Source organism: Heliangelus exortis, chromosome 6 (genome assembly GCF_036169615.1).
Source record: "Heliangelus exortis chromosome 6, bHelExo1.hap1, whole genome shotgun sequence".
NCBI classification, from domain to species: Eukaryota; Metazoa; Chordata; class Aves; order Apodiformes; family Trochilidae; genus Heliangelus; species Heliangelus exortis.
This window is the reverse complement of record NC_092427.1, coordinates 25,756,230-25,778,099: the sequence shown is the minus strand read 5'-3', so window position 1 is coordinate 25,778,099 and position 21,870 is coordinate 25,756,230. Positions and strand designations below refer to the sequence as shown.

At 38.2% G+C, this 21,870-nt stretch overlaps 2 protein-coding genes across 3 annotated transcripts in view; one reads left to right on the top strand and one right to left on the bottom strand.

Moving 5' to 3' along the window:
* The window catches only part of CIR1 (corepressor interacting with RBPJ, CIR1), a 21,312-nt gene extending 7,080 nt beyond the window's left edge, over nucleotides 1–14,232 (bottom strand). The window contains exons 1-7 of one of the 2 annotated variants that reach the window (XM_071747313.1): nucleotides 14,070–14,232; nucleotides 12,339–12,433; nucleotides 11,695–11,768; nucleotides 11,188–11,201; nucleotides 11,042–11,097; nucleotides 10,626–10,674; nucleotides 10,299–10,416 (exon numbers count right to left, since the gene is read on the bottom strand). In XM_071747313.1, coding sequence (XP_071603414.1) covers nucleotides 10,299–10,416; nucleotides 10,626–10,674; nucleotides 11,042–11,097; nucleotides 11,188–11,201; nucleotides 11,695–11,768; nucleotides 12,339–12,433; nucleotides 14,070–14,141 — 478 coding nt within the window. In that variant the 5' untranslated portion in view covers nucleotides 14,142–14,232. The remainder of the gene's footprint in view (nucleotides 1–10,298; nucleotides 10,417–10,625; nucleotides 10,675–11,041; nucleotides 11,098–11,187; nucleotides 11,202–11,694; nucleotides 11,769–12,338; nucleotides 12,434–14,069) is intronic. The other variant, XM_071747314.1, reaches the window with a different exon arrangement.
* On the top strand, nucleotides 14,226–21,870 carry SCRN3 (secernin 3). The gene is made up of 7 exons (XM_071747315.1): nucleotides 14,226–14,479; nucleotides 14,651–14,832; nucleotides 15,603–15,802; nucleotides 16,859–17,071; nucleotides 19,463–19,625; nucleotides 20,007–20,187; nucleotides 20,968–21,870. Exons 1-7 carry the CDS (start codon nucleotides 14,312–14,314, stop codon nucleotides 21,121–21,123), a joined length of 1,263 nt encoding a protein of 420 aa, XP_071603416.1. The 5' UTR covers nucleotides 14,226–14,311; the 3' UTR covers nucleotides 21,124–21,870.

Sequence of the window (21,870 nt, the reverse complement as noted above, 5' to 3'; positions counted from 1 at the left end):
CTCCTTTGCTAAGAATCAAAGGAGTCAAGTGCTTGGTGACTTTCTTTTAATATCCATGCCTCAACAGACTGCTCTTGATTTATACTTTAATGATTTGGATAAACAGATCTGATTTTATTTGAAATACCACTGACAGTTTGAGGTCTCCCAGGATTCCAGAGCACAGCTGTTTTTTGTGACAGCACTGAGTGTTGTAACTCACTTTCTGGACTGCTTCTTCACAGTATTACAAGATGCAGATGCTTAAATGCACGAGCAGCTATTGCATTCCCATTCCCACACTAAAATTAAGTAAGCAGTTTCCCTGGCTTGCACAAATGAGGGAGACAAAAACTCTAAAAGAAATCCCAAACACTGAACCTCACTTAACAGAGGCTTGAAAAACTCAACTTTTTAGATGTGTCTTTGGCTTCCTTACTTAGCATTGAAAGCTTAAATACCACCAGCATACTGGCTGGTACCTTATCCTTTGGCCTGAATCAACTGGAGTTCTGCTTGCTGGAGACACAACTATGCCCAGTGATATCAAATTTGGCTTGCCTGGTATGCCAAAAAAGTAAATCTTTTCAGACTGTTTTTGGCTTATGACTACACTTAATGTCATCACCCTCCAAGATCTTCAGACAGAGTGGTACTAACTATACCCAACAGCCATGTACCTTCATCTGGTTAAGTTCTGATTAAGTCACAAAGTGTAGAACAGACTGTAAGATTGAGCTGAGAGCCTCTCAGCTGGATGAAATCTTGGGAACTGATATTAGCAAAGTATTCTTGAACAGCACCCATCAACGTGCAAGAGATGACTCCTCCATCAGGCACAGAAAAATACTTTTTGGAGAACTCATACCTGCCTTTAGTATTGACTTGAGGCAGTCTGTGAAGAAGCAACCCGTGTGATCTCATGCAGGTAAAAACATCTAGAGATGACATAATGCCATGAGTTTCCAGAACATTAGATACAGGAATCCTGTAAAAATAGCTGATTGCTACAACTTCCAAGTAGTCTCTCAGCATTCATCCACCAGCAAACTAAAAATAAGTCAAAGTTAAAATGTTTCATCATCTGTTTCTTATTCTTTCTGAAACTAGTCAAATGCAGTACCTAGCTATTTTTGAATATGACTGTCAAGCTTATTTTCTGGAATTTACATTTTGATAGGGAAAAGAAAGAAAAGAAAAAGCCTTTAAAATTTTTCCAGATGACTCTTGTTTTAAACCAAAACATTTATTTGCTTTAAAATTAATTCATCTCAGAGATGGCTTTTATCATACAGTGGAATTAACTGCACGCTGATACCTTACTTATTTTTATGCATCAAGAAAATTGACAATTTTTTAGGTTTTCTACAGCTTCAGGTACTTAAAATTATACTAAGGGCTTGTACAAAAGAGGGTCCATAGTTAAAAACCCACTAAAGGATTTTTAAAGTATTGTTTTGTGGTCATTAAAATTCTAAAGAGTGTCATAAAGCAAATAGACTACAGCTTCCTCTTGCTTCTTACTTCCCACAGAAGTTCCTGCTGCACTAATTTGCTGTTATCTTCTGTTTAAGATACTATTCAAGGAAAAAATCCAGATAGCTCAGCTGACTCAAAGAGTTAGGGCACAAAATCAGGAAGCACAAACCATTCAGTAAAGTGTGAATAGAAAGATTTCAGTCTTCACAAAGTACAACCTGAGTGCACCCTTTACTTGACAGCTGTTTGTACATCTTTATAATATTTGTACCATAAATAAACAGAAGAGCTGTAAATGGAATTTTTATGAAGCCTTTATGAGCATCAATTATACTGGATTGCAGAACAATTTCCTACCAGGGTTTACACAACATATTGTCCATTTGCTTTTGCTCCAATTTACTGTCACACTCAACTGAGATGATTTCTGCTTCTATTAAACAACTGGGGGGGGGGAGGGGGGCATTATAATTCTGAATTTTAATTACTTAAATGCCCAGTTTAGAGGAAGCTTTCCTACCCCACATTACTGTCCCCACTGCTGGCACAGAAACAAGAGGAGCTGCAATCATTTCCCACTGTCTTGCACTTCTCTTGAGGTTACACACCCCCTGCTACAAATGCACTGTGTCTATAACACTGTTGCTGCCAGAGTGTTTCCTCCATGAGGCACGGGCACAGGACTCCTCCTAGAACAATGCCAGCTGTTACACACCATCTAGAAGGCCTCCATTAAAATGTCTAAAGCACATTTTTCAAATTATCCAATATTAGGGAATAGTATGCTAAAATCTCTTCTCATAACAACTGTGATTAAATACCACTTTTTCTGCAACAGTTTAAGTGGCAGTAAGGACAGACTATAATGCTATGGTTGGCTGAATCATAAAAAATTGCAGCTTTTCTTCTATCTATTCATGATACATGGTCTTGAGAGTATCTCCTCCATTTATTGATAAAAGCTTCCACTGTGTCAGCAGTGCAGGTGAGCAAACTGAATTATTCTTTGCAATCAAGTTTTAAACGTTTTGTTGTTTTGGTTTGGCTTTTTTAGGTATGAAATATATATGGAAAGCAGAGAGATAAGCAGTAACAGCACAACCACTACTCCCACTTGTGGCAGGGTGGGAATGATAGTTATAGTAACCTGTTGTACTTGGGTAATGGCTGCAGTTCTGTGTTGTTAGAAAATGAAATAGACTACTCAGTGTAAAAGCTACTGGAAAAGGCAGTAGATTCTTCATGGTATCCTTTGAATTGCAATTTTTAAACTTTTATTTTAATTAATGCTTCCTTTGTGTATCATCAAAACAGAATATTCAGAATAGGGCTTTTCTAGAGCTTCCCTTCCCTGAGAATGTGTTCTGGTGTGGGACATATATTAGCTAAGAAGTGCGATGATTTTAATTCTTAAAATATTACCATTATCAACCATCAGACTTCTCCTGGCTTTGTAATAGACAGATAATTGACAAGAACATCAATGAAGAACAAAACACCCTGGCATACCTGCTACCAGTTTGTCAGAATACATCACACTTGGTATACTCCACTCTACCATGTTTGAAAATTAATTTATGAATCAAGGACAAGATATTTTCAAGGCTTATCATTATTACTAAGTAATTTTTGCTAAACAAGTAGGTCTTAAGCACGTCATCTTTGTTTGTTCTTACATACATGTTGAAAAAACTCAACACAATAACTCTTCCAAATTGAAATTTGATTTTCTATATAACAGTGACAAAATCCACACTCTGCTGCCAAAAAATAAATGAATACTCCAGGGAGTATCAAAACAACTCTATCACATTACCTAGGTTTTAGAAACCCATTCTGGTTTTAGTTTAGCACACACATGAAGGATGAACACGCTCTGAATTCAGAATGCTGCTTTCTCTGAGTAGTAGCAAAGGTGTAATGTGATACAAAGCTTTTTAGGCTTTGCTTTAAAAAAGAACCTAATTTAAAATTAGCATAGACTGCTTTGTCAATATATCCATATACTTCTTTGTGCCCTCCACAGAGTTTCATGCTTTTAATTTCATAAGGTTGAGAAGTAAATTGAACAAAACTGGAAAAACATGACAGACTGAACCTAGTGACACTATCATCTGTGAACTTCTATTGCAGATGTGACAGAATTAAGTGTAAATGTTTATCTAAAGGACAAAAAGCTATTTTCAAAATTATGTGATCATGATCCTGGTCATGAAGAACATAGCAAATTTAGGCTAGCTCCACTAATTCAGAATTGATCTTTTTTTACTAATAAATTTTTCATCACTTCACTTCAAAGCAACTGTTGCAGTTGGCATCGAGAGAAATCAATGAATAAAAACCTCTGGCTTGTAATTACCTCTTCTTCTGAAGGTCTGCACTTTAACTGAATTTAACACTTCAGCACAGGATTTTATTACAATTTGCCATGCTTTTGTCATAGAGTAGTACAGAGACTCCTGAATTTCCTTTTTTATTTTTTGAGTAGTGAAAGCCATTTAGCATCATCAAACTGCTATCTGAATCTGTATTTATTGCTTAAATGCCAACCACAAGACTTCTAACAGAAATCTGTATTTCATGCACTCACACCAAATACAGAGGCTTCTGAAACATAAATAGAGGAATACTCTAAAAATGTGACAATTCTTAAACTACATGAAGATTTAGTTTATGTTCCCAGTGTCCATAATCTAAGATCTCAGCTGCAGATCACAAAGGAAGGCTTCATACACTGTATGTTTCTATAGATGACCACCATGCAAATATTCACAGCTAACATATTCAAATACCTGTGATTATTGACTCAAGAGAACACTTAAATCAGCTCGTGCACTTCTGATACAGTGCAGTTTTCTGTGTAGGCAGACAAGAAAATGTATTTGCCACTGAAACAATGCAGTGAGATACAGACATGTGACTGATAATTTCAATGTTTACTATGGAAACAAATTTCACCCAAAAGCTAAAGATGAATTAAATACACTAAGTGACAGACTGATGGAAACCACAACCATAATTACTTTACGGGCACTCAGGCAATAAAAAGAGAGGGCACAAACAAACACACACATTGCTTCCTTACATTTTAACCATTATTTACCTGAATGTTCTGCAACATGATAACCACTTCACAGGACCCTCTTTCCTGCAAGTAATTTCACTGGACAGATCACATATGGAGTCAGTCAGTTCTAAAACATTCGAAGTAATCCATAACAGAGAAGGATGCCCAGCACTCTTCAGGTTTCATAGACCAAGAGCATAAGACCCTTTTAAAATCTCAGCATCCTACTTCTTCTAACTACACTATTCATGAAATTACCTCTCCATTGAAACACTAGCCTCTTTTCTTAAGATAGTAGTACATTTTTCATAGGGCAGTAATAGATTTTTAGCAGGTGTTTTGCTCTAAAAGTTTACAATAGAAGTTGTAAGCATATAAGCTTTCATAGCTTTTTGACAATTCCCTCTGAAAACCTTTCAGAGCAGCTGCAAGAAAAAAAAAATAACCAGAGACAAAAAAAATCCCCAAACCAAACAACCCACTAAAAAACCTGCAAAGCCAGTAAACACCTAAACAAACAAAATAAAAAGGATGAGGTATTTAAGTTTGTCTAGACTTTACCTGACCAAGAAACCTGCGATGAAGTAAGGGTTACTTCAAAACATTTTGCAAAGAAAACCTAACAGTCTCTGTTTAAGTAAAGTCAAATGCTTTTCAGGCTTCACATAAACAGCACTGAAAAGCATAAAAATCAACAGATGCTGCTGGTTAATGACAAAAAGAAAAGGACTGCAAAACCAGGCAAACTTTCAGATGCTTGTGACCTGGAAGTTTTTTTGCTGGTAAATACATTTTATACATGCACATATACCCAGTGGCATACAAAATCTGAACCACAACGAATATTTTCATCTTGTCTAAACTTGGAAAGTTAGGATTTTATCACTAAAAAGCCCTGTAAATCTGTTTAGCCCAAAGAAGCATTTTGATTGCCTAATTTAGCTTTGTAAAGGAGAAGTAAATCTTATAAGTTGGTCTCTATAAACCTCACAGCTGGAACATTCTATCACTACTTTGCAGTTTCCAGTGATCAAAGTAAGTTACTTTATATCTAAAACTAAGAATTTCATAATGGAAATAATGCAACACCAGGGGGTGCAGTTATCATGAAATAATTACACTCCTGGGAGATTACAGACAAGGCTGTACCCCAGGGGTGTGATTATCCCATGATAACCACATCCACTGAAATTGCCTTATTGCAAAAATAATCTCTATTCACTGGTGAGATATTATTCAATAGGTGGTTTTTTAATGGTAAGATTATTATTTTTTTCTATGAATTACCAGCTAGATTACTAAAATAGTCCCATAAGCAAAATAACCAACCCACCATGCCTAAGTTAAGGTACTGATTGTAATTATTTTTGTTTGCTGGAGTGCTACAGTGTGTGTTGGACCCTGAAAGCCAGCAGTTTTTTCTGGCTGTGCCATTTTCCAGTTCTGTGCCACAGAGATGCTTTTGCCCTGCAGCAGTTCCACTGGAATAAACCAAAATCCACTACTGGTCTTTGCACACAATATGATCAACACTGAATCCAAAACAGGATCAGTTGATGTGCAAAGAAGATTACAATGCAGTTTTCACATGAAATTTAAGGATAAGTATCCTTCTGCTGAAATAAGAGCATCACAGCTTAGGGAATTAATGGGAAAGAAAAAGCCTATATTGGTGGTTATTTTACAGTGTGAAAAATAACTTATGTAGGCAATCAATAACTCTTCTTTTTCCTCACAGACACAGAGCAGGAACTTTAGATAATGCAACTAAATGAAGCATGAGTTCAATTTTCATTCATTTTAACTCAAACATTTCCTCTGAGGCTTAAAAAATAGACAGGAGTCCAAATAAGACATTTGATTTACTTCTCTGAAGCAGGAAAAAAATTAGAACAAACCCCAAACTGAACTTGTACCAAGTGCTCTTCAATTCAGCTTCTGCATTGAAACTTTTTTCACTCAAATAACAAGTTCACAATCTACTCACTGATTTGTGCATTAAAATCCCACAACACATTACTCCCTGGGCTTTAATTAAACTGAAGTCATCATTCTGCTAGGATCTTCAAAGGCCCAGTTTTTAGAAGAAAAGGAAGGATGGGGAAAGGCTGCTCCTGCTGCTTTTAATTCAGTAATTTTGTTATCCTAAAAAAACAATTTTATACCCCCATTTTCTGTTAAAAGCTTTTATTTAGGACCAAAGGGAAAGATTAAAATTTCCCTCAAGTAAGGTAAGTACCAATTCTTTACACATGCACAAAGATTTGTTAGCAATACCATGGCTACCACCGTCTCCACTGGTTTTGGCTGGGATAGGTAATTTTCTTGTAGTCGTTTTCTGTGTTTTGAGTTTGTGACCAAAACAGTGTTGATAGTGCAGAGAAGTTTTAAGTCTTTATCTCAGCCCACAAGTTTTCTCACTTTCACCCTTCTGACTCTCTACCCCATCCTAGTGTGGGGAAGTGAATGAGCACTGCGTGGGGCTAAGATGCCTACCTGGGCCAAACCACCCTGTTTCTTTTCCATGTTACTTAACTCTGTTCAGAAATGTTCTTTACAGCAATTTTTCCTCTGCACTAGAGATTTTTATACACTTCAAAGTTATTACATGATGGAACTCAGCCATGAGTCTAACTAGTGTGTAATAAGCTTCTCCTGTTTCCCTAAACTTGCATATATGAGATGATTCAGTTCTACTTTACAGCAGAGCATCTGAAGTTTCTACCACTACTGCTCTGTGGATAGGAACACATTTAGGTAAATGCATGAAGACACCAGTGAACAACAAAAAATAATCAGTTTTCCTGTGTGCTAAGTATGCTTCTCTAAAGCAAAAGAGCATGGTTCAGAAAAACAAGACATATTAAAATAATCCTACAGGCAAGCCAGACCATTTCTTAAACGTTACTTCTGCAGAAATTATTGATGCCAATGTCCTTAAAATATCAGGTCCAGATCCATGAGGCTGAGGATTCCCAAGCTCTGACTGCCTAGAAAAAAATCATTCAGTTCAGTCTGCAAAAAAAGGGGGAGATCATCTTTTATTAGGGTGAAGATACTATAAATCAGAGGAAATGAAGTGCTACCAAGTAAACCACTTCAAAACAACAGAGCTCTTTAAAAAGACTTTATAAAAAATTTCCAAGGGTTTGCTCTTTTTAGAAAAAAAAAAAAGCTTCAATGATTTATAGCCTAAATATGGTCCTTCTAATACAATTACTTTTATAAACTAATTGTAGTCCTGGTATATTGACTTTTGTACTAAAATTTTATTCTGGTTTCACCTTTTTTCCTTATCTGTACTTCTCAGATGTACCCTTTCATTTATGAGACATTTGCATCTCAATTTCCTGACACACAAGCTAGGAACAAGATTTCAAAGATGACTTCACATATATAGAGTCACTTCCTGACCTTTGAAAGTATTATTTGTTCTAATAATTTAGTCAAACATTCTTCAGCTCTTTCTTGAGAGCTGGTTGCAAATGTATTTTTACATATTTAGCTATTATAACCACCAGTCAAATAGATTAAATACATGGTCCAAGACTTGCTGTAGGCTATAAGCAATCACTCCCTATCCTTGAAATCACCATTCATTGCTCTCTTCAGAGAAGTGTATTTTCTTCCACATTGTAGAAACAGACAGCTTCTGAAAAAGATTCTCTGGAGTTCACACCTTGGAAGCCAAGTGGTTTTGTACTTTTTTGGTGCAGGCAACCACAATAAATGAAAAGTCTGGACTATTTACATGTTTTTTACCAGTTTTCTAGCCATGACAAGACACTTATTTGTGACATACGCTAGGGGTGTATGGGGATGGGAAAACATCCAAGTGCTTTTAGTTGGTTTTTTTCTTAAACCTGATCACGAAACAAAAGGCTTCATAAAAAGATGATACAATAAAAAGTTTCTGTCCCTTACAAAGCAGTATTTCCTGCAGTTCTAGCCACTCTAAAAAAAACCAGTGTGGCAGTGGATTTTTTGTTTGGTGTTTTTAATGTGTGATGTAAGCTTTAACATACCATGTGGAAGAATTAAGAGTCTGAAAAGAACCAGTGAATTCAGTAACTTAACTGTAGTGCTTCATTTGCATACATGGAATTTTCAGAAGCTGTCAAAGGAGTGCAATTTAACTTGTTATTATATCAGATAAAGGTTTTGAAAAGTTAAGGAAAGAAGGATTGTGCTCCTGAGGTTAGAAAAAAAAAAGCAGACAACCTTTTAACTGATGATCTAATTAATGATATTACCTCTTCCTATAAGCCTTGTATCTGCTATTAAATCAAGAACTTAAAATTGTTTTAAACTTTACCTACATTGTTTTTACATATAGTTTCCATGAAAGAAAGAAAGAGAAAGCAGCAGTATCATTACAGCTGACTGTTCAAATCCAAGAACAGTGTCTTACAAATTATATATACAAATGCTGATCTGTCACCCACCCCTGCTCCCTGAAATCCTTCCTCAGCCTCCAGCACTCTGCTTGGCACAGCACACTGTTGTCTCACTTACAGAGTTAAAAATGAGAGGGCACTGGTGCAGCCTGAGAACATACAGGTAATTCTGCAACACCTCATGCAAATTTCATATGTGCCAAACCCCCCCCTTTAGGCTTAGAAAGACAGTTTGTAAAACTGCCTGGAGAAAATCTCTCTGACCAGGAAAGATCCACAGGAGTCAAACATGGCCCATACCCAGATATTTGGTTCAGTTAGGTTTGAAACAAGTCTTACACTGACACAGTAAAGTGTTCACATTACACTGTCATGAATAATGAAGAGCCCATTTTCACGTTTGCACAAGCATGTACAAACACTTTTCTCTTTCCCAATCACTCCTAAAGTTTACCCACACCTTCTGAACTGGGAGGAGGTTGGGAGGGGAGGAGTGAGTCCTAAAACACAAAAGCAAATCTGACATCTAAGAGCTGCACAATATAATTCTATCACCACTAAAGCATCCAAGCACAACTTCTAAGGAAAAAAGGAGGCAAGAAATTGATGTAATCTACTGAATAGAACAGCTGAAGATGTCAACTACCGGATGGAAAATACAGTGGTTTAATCATCAGACATTGCCTACAAGCAGAGGAGTGTAAGAGGCAACATTTCCTTCAGCTTAAGTATTCCAAGCCTCATCTCAAAGAAATGACATTAACTAGGTGATCTAATTCTGAAAAGCAAGATTGTTAGTAGGCTAAATATGTAATAAAACTACAAAAAAAAAAAAAAAAAAAAAAAAAAATTATAATTCAAGAAGCAAAAACAAGCCAGTTGAGAAGAAAGGAGGCATTTGGAAATCTGGGTTTCAACCCCTTATCCACTTATAGAAGCACAATTATGTATATTAAAAACCCCACAGATCTTACATTTTCTCCACGTGATTAACAAACACATACTGACAGATGCCAGCTTTTCCAAGAAGTTTAGCTGCATCTGAACTACATCAGCCTTTGACAATCCATTACTTTTTTTGAGGTGATACAAATACTGACATTCAGATATAAACAATCTCACTGTAGCTTCTGAACTTTTGCCACAAAATGAATCAAACCAACAGACACTATGGAATCTTTTAAAAATATGTTACTAATTAGAAAATTAGATCCCTGCTATTTGAAAAAATTAACTTGATATTGCAGCTCCTACATGTGGACTAAAGAAGCTTTTCTTTATTTCACCTATGAAATATGACAAACTTAAGCCTTCTAAAACTAAAGACCGTGAGTTCCCTCAACATTTCTAAGCATTACAAGACATTCAGTGCCTACCTGAGCCATCACTGGAGACTGAACTGGCATTAATTCCAGAAAGGCCAAATAAGGGACATTCTCGATCAGTGTTTACATGACCCCACTTGTGGCATTTAATACATCTCACATTCCGCACCTAAAAGAATAAAAAAAATTGACATAATTTTAAGTTAACAATATAGCTTAACATTGACAGAAATGTCTATGTTATTAGGCATAAAAGAAGCATTTAAACTCACTGAGAAACAGATGATAAAATTAAGAGAGTCCATGTGAATGTTCTGCAGTTAGATAATATTTGAAATATACCCAAGACATCCATAGAGTGAAATTTATGTAACTTGCCTGGATACCAAATGGCTGATCTCTGATATTCATATCATCCTTAGCATATCTGTTACACAAACACGAAAGAAAGCAAATACTCAGTTAATTATCTTGAAAAAACCCTAACATTTTCAAAACTACCTTTTCTTGTAAAATGTGTGTATCCATTCCAGAGATACACTTCCAGTAAATGTTTGTTTTAATTTGTGTTTTCAGATATGGAAGTAAAATTCAAACACAAACTAAGCTAATCAAGGAAACAATTCCAGGTTTACAGATTTTACTAATAAATGACCAGGACATGACAGGATTACACAAGTGACCTGCTGAAAAATAAAACAGGAAGGGAAAAAAACAAAGAATTTAAAAGATGAAAGTGTATGAAAGCTAAGCAAGAAGAAGAAAAAAATTTGGATAAAATCCAGACATCTTACTTTTCTCGAGGGGCGACTTTTTGCCATTCAAATTTATATTCAGTTTCTCCTTCTTGCTATAAAATAGAAAACATGTTAAACTAAATTTTTTTTTTTTTAATAAATTTTAAGTAAGTAGGAAGAAAACAAATGATGTAATGAAATACCTCTTTAGTTTCCTCTGAATTTTCAGAAATCATGGAAAGAAAAGAAACAATACATTAATTACACATGTAAAATGCAGTTTCTAGGCTGGAGACAAAATATTTGATAGTTTATACCAATATAATAGTACAAATACTCAGAGAGTAATTTACTTAAACAGAGGGCACTTATGACTCATCAGCCCCGAATATATTACAAATATATATTACAAATCCTATGAAGCCAGAATACTCTTTTAAAACTATATTGATCTGATATACAAACACAAAAAAATTTAAACTTTTTAAAATTATTACATACTTATTTTTAAAGTAAAAAGTATTACATACATTAAAAAAACTATTACACACTATATATGCCTGCATATTCCCAGAGAAAGAACTAAAAATCATACTTTTTAGCTTTACCTCACTATGAACACATCATTTTAAAATACAAGACACTGTGATTATTTCTTCAGGTTTTTAGCTTTGCTGTATGTTCTGCTCATGATCAGGAAACTGCTGTACCTTTCTTTGCTCCAGGTGGGGCCTCATACATGAAATTAAGACCATTCTTCACACGTTCATCACCCATAAGCAATCTAAAGAAAACAAGACAGAGTTTGGTGTCAAAACAGTCACAGTGGTGTTACTTGTACAGACACACACACACAGGTATATATATACATATTTGTATGTATATCCATACACACACACATATATATATACAGATACCCACACATAATGTGCAATAGAAAATTGTTATAGCAACTGGTATTTTCTCATTTGCTAATTTCAGTAACAAAAGTATTAAAAAAGCCCATCAATACTGTGCATGCTCTGTTGTGTACTAAAATCACACATTCAATCACAACAGAAACATAACTGTGCCATAGCATTATGAAAGACATGTCTCTGTGTGATACAAATACATTGTTACACAAAGCTACTTGTGTTCTGTGCAAGGCAACATTGTTTGAAACTAATTAGAGGACACACACAAGCCAATTTAAAGTTCTTGTGACCTCTGCTTAATCAGACACCAATTTATAAAACACTGTCCCCTCCCACTGCTGTCAATAGGAGACAGCATTTCAGTGCAGTGATACCTTCTTCACTGCCATGAAAGCAAGAGGCAGTACAAAGAAGAGTGATCTTATGCCAGTTCTCACCTATTATCATAGGATTCCTGTTCTTTCAGATACTGCTGCATTAATTCTTCTTGTTTCTTCTTATCATATGATATTTTCTGTTCTGCCATCCATACCTAGTTAAAAAATGTGTTTCTACTTTAAACAAATATGAAAAAAATACTACAAAATATATATTCATACTATAAGATCTATAAATGTAAATGGTTAACTGGCTTAATCTATTGAAAAAAAAGCTACAGAGCTGGGAGGGGTGGCCAACACTCCAGAGGGCTGAGCTGCCATCCAGCATATTCTGGACAGGCTGGAGAGCTGGGCAGAGAAAAACCTGATGAGGTTTAACAAGAGCAAGTGTAGGGTCCTGCACCTGGGGAGGAAGAACCCCAAGCACCAGTGTAGGTTGGGGGTAGACCTGCTGGAAAGCAGTTTTGAGGAGAAGGATGTGAGGGTCCTGATAGACAGTAAATTATCCATGATCAAGCAGTGTGCCCTTACTGTCAAGAAGGCCAAAAGAACCCTGGGCTGCATAAAGCAGAGTGTGGACAGAAAGCTGAGGGAAGTCACTCTCCCACTCTGCTCTGCCCTGGTGAGGCCACAGCTGGAATACTACAGCCAGGTCTGGGCTCCCCAGTTCAAGAGAGACAGGAATCTGCTGGAGAGAGTCCAGAGGAGGACAACAAAGATGATGGGGGGATTGAAGCATCTTTCTTACGAGGAAAGCCTGAGAGAGCTGGGACTCTTCAGCCTGGAGAAGAGAAAGCTGAGGGGAGACCTTGTTAACGTCTGCAAGTGTCTAAAGAATGACTGCAAGGAAGATGGAGCCAGGCTCTTCTCAGGAGTTCCCAGTGACAGGACAAGGGGCACAGCTGGAACATAGGGAGTTCCATCTAAACATAAGAAAAAACTTATTTACTATGATGGTGACAAAGCACTGGATGTTGTGGAGTCCCCTTCTCCAGAGATATTCAAAACCTGCCTGAATGCAGTCCTGTGGAATATGTTCTAGGTGATCCTGCTTTAGTAGAGAGTTGGACTAGATGATCTCTAGAGGTCCCTTTCAGCTCTGATAATTCTGTGATTAAAAATACTTAACAAGTGAAAATTCCCATTCTAATCACATTCAACTTTTTTTTTTCATCCAGGACTTCCACAAATTAATTTCACTCAATAAGTAATTTTGATATGCTATAACTCCAACAACGTTTAATAACTGAAAAGACAAGAAAACGTTTAGTAATTCAAACGGAAAAGCAGGCTTGGAAAACACCCTGTGAGCATCACTGTCGCATCACTGTCACCCAGCAGTGACATTGCCAACCCAGGTCTCCCCAGACCCCAAATTCCAGGTTCTCTCAGGAGCTGTTGGAATGGCATAGCCTGGGGAGGAGAGATGTGGAACTGGGTCAGGGCAGGTGTGAGGTGCTGGGAAAACGTGAGGACACTGAGCCAGGTTCCTGAACGGCTCATGGTGTCAAACAGACACTATTTATCCAGGGAACCAGAGGCTGAAAAGCCGGAGACAGAAAAAGGCGACAGTTAAAACACATCCGTGAGCAAATAAACCCGAAGCTTCAAGTATTTCTTAACTTTTTTTCCCTGCCTAATCCTTGCCCCGACCCCACTACCACCACGGGAAGTCCGGACGCGACCCCTCACGCACCCCGGGACACCGGGGTACCGGCCCCGGGACGCGGCCTGACTGACTGACTGACCGGCTGGCTGCGGGGCCGCGGAGGCCCAGGCCTCCCTCACCTTTTTGATGTTGGACTTGGAAGCGGGGTGAAAATCCTTCTTGCACATGAAGTTAGCGAACGACTTCCCCATGGCGGCGACGGGGGCTGATCCACGGCGGACCCGCACAGCCCCGGTTCCTCAGCCGGCTGCCTCCGCCGGGCCTTCCGGGTCGGAGGGCGGGGCCTTCCTGCGGGCCAGCACCGCCCCGACCGCCGCTGCCACCGCCGGGCCTAGGGGAGCGGTGTCCGCCATCCGCCAGGATGCTGTCCCAGCTGCCGCCCCGCTCCTGTGACACCTTCGTGGCGCTGCCGCCCGCCGCGGCGGGGGATCGGGTGGTCTTCGGGAAGAACTCGGACCGGCCGGCGGACGAGGTGCAGGAGGTTGTGCACTTCCCGGCTGCCTTCCACCCGCCCGGCGCCGTGGTGGAGGTGAGGACGCGGGGGCCGGGCCCGCTGCGGCGATTAAAAAAAAAAAACAAACTAACAACCCTTTCGTCCTGTTTTTCTGTGTATTTTTACCCCGCGATTGGGCCGATTAATTAAGGGGAGATGTCTGCCCAGCGGTTTCGTGTGAGGTAATTTGTGGTGTGCTCCTTGCAGTGCACGTACATCAAAATCGATCAGGCGGAGCGGACCCACGCCGTGGTGCTGAGCCGCCCCGCCTGGCTCTGGGGGGCAGAGATGGGCGCCAACGAGCACGGCGTCTGCATCGGGAACGAAGCCGTCTGGGGGAGAGAGGAGATCTGCGACGGTGAAGCTCTCCTCGGCATGGACCTCGTCAGGTTTGCACAGGCTATTTTGGTAAATGCTACTGAATTTGGAACGTAATTTTTTTAAAAACTGGGTTGAGTTATATGGGGAAATGCTTCCTTTCACTTTCAAAAGACGTGTCCGTCTCTTCTGCTGGTCTAGCCCTGGTTAATAATACGTATTTCTCACCACAGGCATTAGGTCTCTGCCAGGAGCCTGTGAGAGGTATCCAGTGCCAGAAGAGAATCTGTCAGAGAAATCATCAGTATCTCTCTCTTTCCAAAGTTTATACTAAACTAAAACAAAACTCTTTACTAGAGCACAGTGGTGCTTCAAGAACTAGCATTAGCCTTTTTCTAGGGTTGGTTCTCATTTCCCATTTTCCCCATCTTTTCCATGCATTTTTTTTTTTAACTTTCAGTCTTAGCCATATGCTCCATGTAAATAATGACAGCTTATTTTGGCTGCCTTAAGGGGTGCCCGTGTAACTGATAAACCTACAGCAGTCAGTAATTTCTTCTTGGTACTGTTTTCCCCCACTCTAACACCCACACAGGACCTGGAAGCATTTCCTAGAAGCCCACTTCTGTCTTTCTGTCTTTCTGGTTGGGTTTCCCCATGTCAAGGACATAAAGGACCTACTTCAAACAAGCCCTTTAAATTATTTGCTTCTTTCTCTTACCAGATCATACAAGCATCAGGTACCTATAGAAACAGCATTCCAATTCACTTGGAATACTCAGGCTGAATAATTGTATGGAAAGTTTATGGCCCCAAAAATAATACCTTCCTTTTGTTTTAGGCTTGGACTTGAGAGGGCGGACACAGCTGAGAAGGCTCTTACTGTCATAGTTGATTTGCTAGAAAAATATGGACAGGGAGGAAACTGTATGGAGAGCCAAATGGCATTTACATACCATAACAGTTTTCTGATAGCCGACAGAAAGGAAGCATGGGTGCTGGAGACATCAGGAAAATACTGGGCAGCAGAAAAAATAGAAGGTATGGATGGTGCTCTATTCTTTAAACATGTTAAATGCAATGACAATTAGCAGTTACCCACTTTTCATTTATCATTTCATGAAGGCATCAGACTAACCTCCAGGTATATAAACATACCTGTAAAGAACAGGAGTTGCTTCCTAGGGCATCAGTGTCGAGTGAGTAGCAGTTTCACATGGGATCTGAGTCACAGGGAGCCTTTTCAGAGTCAGAGATGACCACTTTTGCACTTGGAATGATCAGGGGGCTGAACACCTATCCTACAAAGACAGGCTGAGGGTGCTGGGGTTGTTCAGCCTGGAGAAAAGAAGGCTCCAGGGAGACCTAATAGTGACCTTCCAGTATCTGAATGTGGGAAATGGACTGTTTACAAAGGCCTATAGTGATAGGAATGCTTTCATGCTAAAGAAGAGTAGATTTAGACTGGATGTTAGAAAAAAGTTCTTTACCATGAGGGCAGTGGAAAAATGGAACAGATTACCCAGCTGGGGCCTCATCACTGGCTTGACAAGGCTCTGAACAATGTGATATAGTTGAGGATGTCCCTACTTTCTGCAGAGGGGTTGGACTAGATGACCTTTAGAAGTTTCTTCCAACCAAAATTATTCTATGATTCTAAGGTCAGCGTGAGAATGACAGGAGTATGTGTGGTTTTAAGACTGGTGGCAATTGATGACAACTCCATTTGGAGAAGGGGTGATACTGACAGGGTTAGTGCAGTGAACCCTGGAGAGGCTGATTCCTCCAGTGGACTTAGGAGGACAAGCTTTGTTTTTGGAGGTCTAAGAAGAATGTAAAGATGGAAATAATCAGGACAGAACCTGAAATATGGTACCGTAAATAGAAGGAAAAGAATCAGAACTGAGTGGCAATGGAATTGCCAAGGATACATACAGCCAGGGAGAGAGGACCAAAAATAAACCACAGGGACTCAGATCTTGGGGGAAACTCTTCAGTGCACAAATTGCTTTAGTAAGCTACATGTACACAAAAACAAGACAAAGAAGAAAAAGCATTCAATGTATTAAAATTATTTTTTCATCACCGTACAAACAGGAGGTGTACGGAATATTTCCAACCAGCTCTCCATCACAACCAAGATTGACAGAGAACACCCAGAATTGAAGAACTATGCCAAAAGCCAGGGCTGGTGGGATGGGAAAAAGGAATTTGATTTTGCTGCCACATATTCTTATGTAAACACTGCCAGAATGACCACATCCGGAGGCCGATATTGTGAAGGCTACAAACTTCTGAACAAACACAAAGGTATCATTTTTTATATATTTCAAACACATGCAGCTACAATAACAACACTGAGAGGTCACATTATGACCATACCACTACATGCTCCATAAAACCTATCTCTGAAACAATTTGATAGGCTGTGTGTTATTCCTATATCTCTAAAAAAAAAAATCAGAGGCTAAACCAGACTCCCAGTAGTTTGCAGCCAAAACCAGAACCTTATGCACAACTTCAGTCCAGTACCATTCATATAGACCTAAGACAACAGCACAGCATTCAGGTGCATATATCTTGCATTTATTTTTTGAGATAGTTTTTTACTACACCTTGTGTAGTGTAATAAAACATAGCAGAATGAAATTATTTTCTGTACCATAAGCAGGTGTTCCTAATCATCAACTTATTCATTTATTTTTCAGACCTTTATAGAAAGAATCTATTACTTCTCTTTTAACTGCATCCACCTGCCAGTTTTTTGCTGCATCTGTATTCACTTGCTCCTTTGAAGTAATTAATCTGAACCAAAATTGCATTGCACCCCTGTGTTTTTTTATTTATTTGGCTGAGCTCTGCCAGACTGGGTTTAGCATTTATTTAGTGTGTCAGAATGAATTACCTTTTGCTATCCTGCTCTAGTGATCATGTAAATCCTACATTCATTTTGGGAATTGCAGGTTCTGAATACTGAAAGAATTTTCATAATACCTGTATTTACTTGTATTATAACAATGCTGAGAGTCTATAGGTGTTTTCATTATAAATCCCCATTTTCAGGCATTTACCTGAGTCATTTTAAAAATCACACTAGGTGTTCAGGTTATCAACCTCATATGGTTTCAGTTTGTTGAGATTTATTTTAAATAGGAGCCCTAACTAAAAGCTATTTGGTTTACAGCATCACTAAAATCACTGGTTTCATCTGCCCTTCCCAGTTTATCTCCGTGGCATTACAGGCTGCCTACCACATAAAGATCATTTTGAGATGAACATTATTTTAAAAATCAGGCAATACAAAATAATAAAAAAATCTAGTGGAAAATATGCACTACCCTCTCTTTTCTGCTAGGCAAGTTGAAGACTTGCAGCTGACAAACTGCCTGTTGCTTCTTTTCATTTCTTTAATTCATCAAGCTTGCTGATGTCCTGAATCCTCTGACGTTCCCAGGCAACAAGGATTTTTCCAAAACATTAAAATATTAAACAAAAAAAAAAATTATATATAATATATAAATAGATATATAAATTAAGTATAAATTAAAATATTAAATATTTCCCAGGGAATATCTGAGAGTGTTTCCTTGCTGAAATGCAGTGTTGCATGCCTATTGACAGGCAATTTGAATTGTGTATAAAATAAATAATACTGGAGACACTGGAATTAGCAGCAGAGTGATTATTTTGAGAGGAATCAGCAAGGCAGTTTAAAAAAAAATGCAGCTGGAACTTCACTGAGGGAAGCACTAAAGTGAAAGTAGAAGAAACAGTGAATGAACTGATGTTTTTTTCTGCCATTACCATATGCTCAGCTGGTACAGTAAGTCTGAAAAGAAAATTACTGCAAGTGCTGCCTGTTTGAGTATTTGCCTAGTGATGCTGTGCAGGTATTGAAGCTTCAGCACAGATGACATGAGCAGCAATGCCATTTGAACACCAGATCAGCAGATGCAGAGGTGCACAAGGAAAGAATTTTGTTTCACCTAACTGAGAAGAATTATTTTCATAAAAACATTTGGCACTACACCTCACATAGGCAGGTAGTTAGGACTTCTTTACACATGTTTGTACTGCTGTAGTTTCTGTTGATTCTGAGTATAGAACATGTTATTACTCCAGTGCATCCTTTCAGTTGTCAACCTGAAGCCTAAGTGATGCTCAACAAAAAAAAATTTGTCCTGGCATTTAATTTTCAAAGCTACACACAAAATCCATGCACAGCTGTTATTTTTATATTCCCAAAGCAATTTTGTAGTATTAGCTGTGTACAAATACAAATACCAATAACTATTATAGTGATTTATCTTAACTTCCACACAGTTCTCAAAGTTCAGTTTTTAATCCAAGATCCTAAATTTCACCTGAAAAGTTACTGTGTGAATGACCATTTGCTAGCCACATATATTTTAACCTTTCTGGGAAACAACTTGTCATCATCCTTCCCTTTTTTTAAGCTACAAATGTTATAGCTTATTATCACCTGCTCTTTGAAATAAATACTTTGGGGAAAACAGTAGTATTTTTAAGTGTTCTACGTAGTAAGGTATACAGTTAGGATGATTTTTTTTCCTGCCAACATAGACAAACTGAAATTGACATTGCCTATGGAAAGAAAAGCACCCAGCTGTATTGAACATGCTATTTAGCTGGTATTATAAGTAGCACTGTTTGCAAATAATTGTATTGTATCTTAAATAGGATCTATCACTTCTGAAATAATGATGGAAATTCTTCGTGACAAAGAGAGTGGCATTAATATGGAAGGTGGATTTATGACAACTGGAAGCATGGTGTCTGTACTGCCTCAGCAGGCTGATCTGCCATGCATCCACTTCTTTACAGGAACTCCAGATCCTGCGAGGTGATGTAGCAGCAAGCAATTATGATAAAAACTTGCAAATATCTAAATGAAAAGTTTGTCTAATTATATTTCACTTTGTGTGGGGTTTGTTGTTTTTTTTGTACCCCCTCCCCCCAGAAAATAGCACAATCAAAAAGTAGGAGGAACGTACTGTACATTATGTGCATTAATGCCATCTACCAGCCTACTTAGTGAAACAGTGCTATGACACTGATTTAAACATCAGTCATCAGTTAGGAGATTCTATTTTCTTTTTTTTTTTTTTTAGATTTCTTTTTTAAAATAAGGAACTAGAAGAATGAGGGGGAAATACTGCAGTTTACTGACAAATTTAACAAAACTGTATCAGTAACGTGTCTCTGTTACATTTTCTTTTTCTAGGTCTGTATTCAAGCCTTTCATTTTTGTGCCCAATATTACTCAGTTATTAAAAACCAGCTCCCCTACATTTGGCCATGATGATCCAGTTAAGAAGCAGCCACGTTTCCAGAATAAGCCAGATCGGAGACATGAGCTGTATAAGAAACATGAACGTGCTGCTGTAGTTATGGAAACTATGGAGGTGTGTTGCCTGAACAAGATTTCAATCCAAGCAGGTGGTTTATATAAGCTCTTTGCTCTCACTTTGTTAATGTGATAATATTTAATGCCCTGTGAAGGATTGTGAAGAATGTTGCAGTGCACCAGAAGCCCATCACCTTGGTGTCTGGCAGGCATACGTTTGAAACCCTGAGGACTGCAACTAGAACTTTACTGTACTCCCAGGCCTAGCCCCAGAGAAGCATCTGTACTGCTCACCTTGCAGAGCAGCAGGCCACACGTTCTCCTGTGCCAGTCAGATACTGGGGAAATGCTTGATCAGCCACAGCCACATACACAGCTCCTGCTAAGAGTACTTAGAACTCTTCAGGCCCTGGTCTCAGGCAGTGAGGAGGGTGATGATGCCTTTCATCATTGCTTGGTATGGACAGGAAAGGAAATAAGATCACAAAGATAAGTGGGCACAAAGGGGAAACAGGCAAGTAGTTGCTTAACTTTTAACAGTAGTGTCTCTTATTTCCACGTATGTGTTGTAAACAACCAAGGCATACACATACTTAAGTTTGGTAGCATAAATAACTAGAGCAGCTTTAATTTTATTTTCAGTCTATTGGACAAGTATGTAGGAGATAAAGTGAATGTAAGATAAAGACAGCTCAGGAAACCTAAATTTACCACACAGACTTGTACCCTAGAAACTCTTGAGAGGTTAAAATAAGGGCAATAGAACAGAATTTTGTTAGGTTGAACACTGCATACTCTGTACAGTTTTTAGTGAAATACAGATGTTTCTTTTCTGCAGGGCAAAGGTAAAGAGATGCTGAAAGAGATACAGAAGCTGGAGAAACAGAAGATAAATGAAACTGAATCAATCCTGCAAAATGGATGTCTTGACATTAACCAAGTGGTTAACCTTTTTTCACAATCTGTAGAAGAAGAACTCAAAATATATAACTAAAAGTAGTAGTTGAATCTGGTAAAGTTCATTTTAATGATTAACTTTTCTAATGAAGTGGCTCTACAGATTACATCTTATTTTCAGTATTCCAGTTTATATGGATAGTTTTAAAGATTTGGATTCATATTGAGGCCAAACAGCTTTTAGTTGTATGAAGCAATGCTGAAAAGGCTCTTAAGAGGTAGGCAGTGGCTTTGTCTGTAAGTGGCATAAAGCTTTTAGCAGAGATTGATTTTGCTGACAAACAGATGCAATGAGGATGTAATAGCTTGATTCCACTGCTAAAAAACACTGTCTCTGAATGAAGAACACAAATGCAGATTTGGGAAACTTTGTAGTAGTGTACACACACACAGCTTTTAAAGTCAAGATAAATGTAACAGAGTTTCACATTGCCTGGATTAAAATGGCCATGCTGAAGGACTCTGTAAAATGTAGATACCACGGCTTGCACTGAATAAAAAGCAAGTGATATACAAGTGTAGTAAGACTGATATTCAGCTGTTTGATAAGACCATTCTAAGATACATTTAATGTATGAACCTTCTACTCCTTCAATGTAAAATGAGGCTAAGAGTTCAAGGTAGACAAACACAAATCAAAGCTACAAGTTTACCATGATTTGTTGTGAAAACTGACTATGTGAAATTCAGGGCAAGCATCCTGCAAGTTACCACATAATTTTCACTTCCTTGTCTATTTTCCCCACCCTAATACTGAAAAATAAATTAATTTATTTACATACAA